This window comes from Hermetia illucens, chromosome 5 (assembly GCF_905115235.1).
Source record: "Hermetia illucens chromosome 5, iHerIll2.2.curated.20191125, whole genome shotgun sequence".
NCBI lineage: Eukaryota > Metazoa > Arthropoda > Insecta > Diptera > Stratiomyidae > Hermetia > Hermetia illucens.
In genome coordinates this window covers 78399733-78406851 of record NC_051853.1, presented here as the reverse complement: position 1 = coordinate 78406851, position 7119 = coordinate 78399733, and the positions used below count along the sequence as shown (strand labels likewise).

At 43.7% G+C, this 7119-nt stretch overlaps 1 protein-coding gene across 1 annotated transcript; it reads left to right on the top strand.

Annotated features, from left to right (window-relative positions):
• The first annotated feature begins 5451 nt into the window (after positions 1–5451).
• On the top strand, positions 5452–6635 carry LOC119657688 (synaptobrevin homolog YKT6). Its single transcript, XM_038064718.1, has 2 exons — positions 5452–5893; positions 5968–6635. Exons 1-2 carry the CDS (start codon positions 5769–5771, stop codon positions 6440–6442), a joined length of 600 nt encoding a protein of 199 aa, XP_037920646.1. The 5' UTR covers positions 5452–5768; the 3' UTR covers positions 6443–6635.
• The last annotated feature ends 484 nt before the right edge of the window (positions 6636–7119 follow it).

The window sequence follows — 7119 nt, the reverse complement described above, 5'->3', positions numbered from 1 at the left end:
CCAAAGGTTTGTCCAACTTTAAATCATCATCATTAACAGCGCAAAAACCCGTATACGATCTAAGCCTTCCTTAATAATGCAGGGTCTTTTATGTCTTTTTTTTCTACCATTAATACTACCTTTATGTACTTTTCGAGTTGGATCATGTTCATCCGTGCGGATTAAGTGATCCGCTCACCGCTACCTATTGAGGTATAACAAGATATTCATGGCATCGCTCATAGATTTCGTTGTTGTATAGAATACGTAATCGCCCATCCGCTTGCAAGGGCAGCTAAGAGTTCTAAATTTTTCTTGCTAAGGACCCAAGTCTTCTCCTTTCTTCTTTTTTTCTCCAGCCTTTGTCCCGATCACAAGCAGGGTCGACTCGTCGTGAGCGGTTTCGCTATTTTATTTTATCAAATGCTTGATCTGGATGCAGTCACCGTTGTTTCGGCCGGCCTATTGGTCGTTTACCATCGACTTTGATGTTCTGACCAACCTTGGCAAGTGAATTCTCGTTAGCGCGAATTACGTTACCATACCATCGAAGACGCTTCTATGGCAGTTTTCCATGATCGATGCAACCCCATATTGATCGCGGATGTCTTCATTTTGGATGTGATCAAAACGTGCCACTCTACTAGTCCAACACAACATCTTCGTTTCCATTACCGCAAGATGCCATTCATTGTCTTTTATAGTCGGCTAACACTCAGAACCATAGAGAACGACACGACGGACGACATTCCGGTAAATTTTAGATTTGAGACGATCGTTGATACGTCGATCACAAAGAACACTAGTTGTGGAACGCCACCTCATCCAAGTTGCGTTAATGCGGAAACAACTTCATAGCGCAGTTTTCCATTGGCTGATAGCGTTGACTCGAAATATTTAAATTGCTCAGTTCTGGGCAGGACACTGATACTGACAGTAATTGTCCCTGTTGGGGATGGGTCTTTAAAAATTCAGTTTTATTCAGATTCAATATGAGACTGTGTTGCATGAGACGATCATTCCATTTTTGAACAAGTTGCTCGAGATCAATTTTGCTATTAGCTGCAACGAAAACAACATCTGCATTAAGCAGTGTATAGAGTGCTGGACGTTAGATGTCCCGTGTGGCAGTGTCCATAACAAGAACAAAGAGGAGTGGCGAGAGGGCGCTCCCTTGATGAACATCAACAGAAACACGAAGCGGTTTTGATACACCCGTCACACTTCGAACATTACTTTTCGGACGTAGTAGAGCAATTGAACCCAGCGCATAAGTTCTTCTGCCACTAAGTGTTGTCGTAGAGCATACCAGATGAGTTTGTGTGGCATACGGTCAAATGCTTTCTCCAGATCCAGAAATGCAATGTAAAGAGCGCGATGCTTCTCACGGTGTTTCTCCATGAGTAACCGCGCAATGTGTTTTGCGTCAGTTGTTCCACAGTTCTTGACAGATCGACTTTGATTCACGATTATTTCAACGATTTCACGAATACGGTTGTCAAGAATGCATTCAAAAATCTTCATAGTATGGGATTGTAACCGGATCGGATGGCTATGGCTATGTTATTATAGGCGGCCTTAAAGTCAGTGAAAAGATGATGAAACAGTTCTTCCATCGCTTGCTGCAGTGAGAAAATCTGATCTGTTGCTGATTTGCCCGTAATGAAGCCTGTTCGGTATGGGCAAATGATGTTTTGAGCATATGGGGCTATTCGGCCTAACAAGATAACAGAGAATATCATATAGATGGTACTCAGCAATGTGATACCTCTATAATTGCGGCACTGCGTGATACCTACCTTTTTATGTATGGGATAATGCCTCGTATCCAGTCATCAGGCATTTATTCGCTGTTCCACACCTTGAGCATAAGTTGATGAAACGTTTGGCGTAATTGGTAGCCTCCGTACTCAACCAATTCGGCTGTAACTCCATCGGCTCTTGGCGATTTATGATTTTTAGATGGATGAATTGCATGGATTGTTTCTTCTACACTAGGTGGCAGCATTTGTCCGTCGTCTTCAGTTGGCGGGACTTCTAACTCGCCGGTGTTCTCGTTGGTGAGCAGTTCATCAAAGTACTCGAGGTGTATAAGGCTTCATCCGACTAACTTGTTGATGAAGCTTCCGTACCTGGTGCTCCCTGTACTTTTCGAGTTCATAGACCTGTTGGTTCTCCCAGGTTTCCTTTTTCCGTCTGTGAAGTTGCTTCCCCGTTTGCCAGAGTGGGGGAACCAGGGTATCGCCTGAATTCGGCCTGTTAAAGTCCCCAAGTATGATTTTGATATCATACCTGGGACAAGCCTCGAGGGTTCCTTCTACTGCCTCGTAGAAGCTATCCTCCCCCCCCCCCCCCCCCCGCCTCCTTGCCGTCGCTTATGTAGGGGCGTGAACGTTAATGAGGCTTATATTTCTAAATTTGTCTTGCAAGCGCAGAGTGTTTTCAAAGCCGATAACAGCAGCATAAAGCAATACAGTAATAACTCCTACTCTGCTGGGTGCTACATGGCCATTCAGATTATAACCACTTGTTCCTCCTCTTTTTTCAAAGAGACTTGTTTTCTTGTTTTTAATTTTAAGACGCGAATACTCACTTTTGGTTTTGTCTGCAAAAAGAATCAAAAGATGAATTCTTTAAGGTGATTTTCAACGCTCGATATTTCGGCCTTCTTTTGACAATAAAAGTAAATGGAATTTTGTCAATCGGCCAGGTCGACCTGAAGTCCAGAAAATGTCTCCAGGCAACTTCTCGATGTAAAGACCTGTAACGACCCCCTGATGAATATACCATCATTGCAGGTGACCTTAATGGTAATGTGGGTGAAAAAGCAGATGACAACAGGTGCCATGAGGGTTTGGAGTTCGCAATGAGGGTGGTGAGCGTATAGTCGATTTTTCGACGACGACAGAAACGGTACTTTGCTTACCGACCGACAATGGAAGCATTTGTTCATCCTCCACTTTCACAAACATTACCGACATTTGGACCGATTCTACTTGTCAGTTCCGCTGGTGCTTAGAGGTGGCGGTGAGGAAGACGGGGTCACAACCCTGTTGGCCGAATCAAAACCAAGGGGGATAGGAGAACCTCTATAGTGATGGCACCGGGAGACAGTGTATCACATTGGTTTGTTGGCCGAACTAAAACCAAAGGGGAGAGGAAAACCTCCATAGTGATGCACCGGAAGACGGTGTATCACATTGGTTTGTTGGCCATGATGCAGCAGGCGAATGCTCTAAATTCCTAATTACGGCGATCAGACCCTAGTCCGTACGGGGAATCATCAGAAGAGGCAGTAGATCACGAAACCTTACCAGAGGTATATTGGTACCATGGGAATCGGGATAGCCCCTAAATTGACATACGTCGGGAGAATTCCTGTTTGTTGTATGTGCGTTCAGCTCGATTGTTGTGTTTGGCCCGCTTACAAGGAGTTTCATGGGGGTTGTGGTTGTGTTCAAGTGAACAGAGACCTCTGGCCTCAAAGGTGGTATTGCGTTTCAACACGGCTACTGTACTCCATAGTTCGATAAATATTTACGAAGGTCTTGCATCCACCAGTATGGATGCTGAGCCATGCACTTAGCATGGGCTGGTACCGTTGTTGTTTGTCACAGCGGGGCTCTGATTGCGCTCACAAAATCAATCCGTGTCTTAAGAAGACCGTGGTATTAAGTTCCGAGACAGGTACCCACGTTAATCCACAGGTATGTAACTGTCAGCGCTACTGAAGTTGATCAAGCATTAAAACGAATGGAATTGGGAAAAGCAACAGGACCTGACGACATTGCATCTGAGCTCTGGAAAGCGAAGAGCTGGGACCCAACACTGTGGCTCAGTGAAATCTCAAACCGGGTTATTGAAGAAGGTGGAACATCATTTGACTGGCAAGAAAATAGGACAGTTCCAATATTGAAAAAAAAAATGCCCAGCAGAATGTTCAAATTACCGTCCGATCCGGTTGTTGGCCCATACCATGAAGATTTTTGAAAGAATTATTGATAACCGTATTGGCGAAATCGTTCAAATAACTAAGAATCAAGTCAGGTTTGTCAAGAAGTAACGTCAGATATATCGCCATCTTTACATTGCATTTCTAGATCTGGAGAAAGCGTTTGGCCGTATGCCACACGAACTCATTTGCTCCATGATAACACCTAGTGCCAGAAAAATTCATGCGCTGGGCGAAATTGGTGGACAACGATCCGAAAAGTGAAGCTCGAACTGTGACGGGTGTATCAAACACGCTTCGTGTCTTTGTCGGTGCTAATCAAGGAAGCGCCCTCTCATCACTCCTCTTTGTTCTTGTTATGGACACTGTCACACGGGACATCCAACGTCCAGTATCGTATACACTGCTTTATGCAGATGATCTTTTTCTAGCGTCTAAAAGCAAAAATGATCTCGAACAACTTGTCCAGAAATGGAATAATCGCCTCATGCAACACGGTCGCAGATTGAATCTGATTAAAAGTGGATTTCTGACGACCGATCCTCAAGAAACAACACTATCAGCCACTAGCCGACTATAAAAGACAATGAACGGCGGCTTGTGGTAATGGGGACGAAGATACGTTGGACTAGTCGCGTAAGACGCCTTGATCACAACCGAAATGAGGATATTCGGGTTGGAGACAGTCGTCTTCGATAGTATGGTCATGTAATTCCCGCTAAAGAGAATTCAATTGGTCTGAACATCGAAGTCGACTAAAAGGCGGCCGAAAAGGTGGCTTGATGCGCTGGTGGGGATTTGAAAGCCTCGTGACAGCAGATCAGGTTTTTATAGAACAAAATGGCGCAACCGATCACGACGCGCGACCCGTCTTGTGAACGGGATAAAGACTAAAGAAATACAAGAAGATTGACGTCTTGAATTATGATACAAAATTTTTAGCTACTGAATTTGATAATCGTTTGTTTGTTTATGATCAGGCTTATCTCGATATTTGTGGAACCAAAAATTCAAACGTTTTTTTATTCTGTACGTGTCTCTTTATCGTCCGAAGTACAATTTTGATTTTACCTTACTACATGGTGGCGGAGATGTAGAGGAAAATCTTAAAAAATTGGATTTTTCGGAATGAAAATTAGAAATTATTAACGAAAATGTATAATCGTGGTTCGGACTAGAATTACTGATGTGTAGAGTAATATTTAAAAATTTCAGCCCGATTGTGATTATGTATGTAGTTTCGTGAAAAACGAGTTTAAAGTTTTCATTTTGTAGGCATGTGAAAATGATCGTTGGCCTGGAATTCCTGCATTATAGTCCTAACATATTCTACTTTTAATAAAATGTTCAAGCCAAATTCGATTTCTGGAAACCGTGACATGTGAAATTCCTTTACAATTCATCAATTTCCCCAAATTTTCAAATTAAGCGCCTTCAGAAATTCTACAAAATGTTCCTAGCAACATCTCTTCGATACAATTATGCATGATAACCTTCCCCGTGCGTTAGATTGTCAAACCTATGTCACTTTCGAGCAACAAGTATCGTAAGCTGTCATCTTCTCTGCCTTGATGACAGTTCTGAGATTTTTTTCGACATTTCGTCTGGTTGCTGGACGTAAAGCCATATTTTTCACATTTAAAGTTTTACCTTGAATTCTCGAAAGAGTGTTGGCGTGTTTTGTTAGATTTCTATGCAAAGCCATTACGGAATCGCTGCGCATTCCCCCTTCCTGTCTCATCTTCGCAGATTGCACGGACGTCCCTCAGTTTTTTATTGTGTTCCGTAATTAATTAGTCCTAATTGTTTGGATCACTTTTATTGGACGAGGCGCAAAATGGTGAAGCTTTATGCATTGTGCGTCTTCTTCAAGGGGCCGTCCGAAGGTCGTCTTCTGAAAGCCGCCTACGACTTGCAGTCATTTTCGTTTTTCCAACGAGGCGCAGTTCAAGAGTTCATGGGGTCAGTGTAAATCTGGTTTTGTTATCAATTTAGTCCGCCGTTCTCCGCCTAAATAGTTTCGTCTTGTATTTCAGGTTCGCATCGAAGACCATAGTGGAGCGGACGCAGGCAGCGAGTCGGCAGTCAGTCAAGCAAGATGCGTATATGTGTCATGTCTACGTTCGCGCAGACAACTTGGGAGGCGTGCTGATCGGGGACCACGAGTATCCCCAGCGGGTGGCGCACACCTTGTTGACTAAGGTGCTAGACGACTTCACAGCCAAAGTGCCAGCTGATCAGTGGTCCACGGGCACCGAGTCGAGCATAGCCTTCACTCAGCTGCCTGCGTACCTTTCCAAGTACCAGGACCCACGCGAGGCAGACGCGCTGACCAAAATGCAAAACGATTTGGACGAGACTAAGATTATTCTGAAGAATACGATTGAGGCAGTGTTAGAGCGGGGCGAGAAGCTGGACGACATGGTCATAAAGTCGGAGAACCTCTCGATACAGAGCAAAGCGTTCTACAAAACGGCCAAGAAGACGAATTCGTGTTGTAGTTTTAGTTAAGGCAATTGAGTGTGTTCGTCGTGTTTCCAGCTATTTAACCTACCACTGTTAAGCGCTAGCTCTATTTTATTTCGGTCCTATTTTCTACCATTTCTTTGTAATATACACCACAGAATTGTATTTTATATAAGTTAGAATAATTTTTAAATTAGTCTCCGAGGCAGGACGAGAAATAATGATATTGTTGAATGGACGCCTGTTTGTTTTCTTTCGATTGCTCAACGAATTTAGGCGAGAAGACTGATTTTGTACTTTTGCCGGCTTGCACCGGAGTTTGCGCTTGATTTCCAATGCAAGCCTCATCGCATGAGTGTTAGTGGTAGGGCCCACCGCGTCATATTTTTGATATTTATTGATTACGCGTGTTGACGCCTACTCACTTCCGCCAAATGTACTGCAGTATTATTAGAAGCCTTCTCTTCAGGGCAACGCACGCGGCCGTTGAGGTCGGAAATTTCCAGAACCGGAAAGGGGTCATATACGTAGGAAGACTTACTTTTCAAGGCATTCCATTTTGTTATTCTGTATTCGACCGTATCACATTGCAGGATGCAGATTTTCGCTCGTGGAAGCCAAGAGACCCAGTCATTACTAGCGTTGCAATAGTAGAGAGAAAGTAGTTGCTGTTCACGTCCCTTGTGTTCAGTCTTTCTACGACAAATTGTGTAGAGAATAGT

Coding starts and splice junctions, on each gene's coding strand:
- LOC119657688 (XM_038064718.1), top strand. CDS start 5,769: ATGGTGAAGCTTTATGCATTGTGCGTCTTCTTCAAGGGGCCGTCCGAA. Junction 5,894..5,967: donor GCAGTTCAAGAGTTCATGGG/GTCAGTGTAAAT, acceptor CTTGTATTTCAG/GTTCGCATCGAAGACCATAG.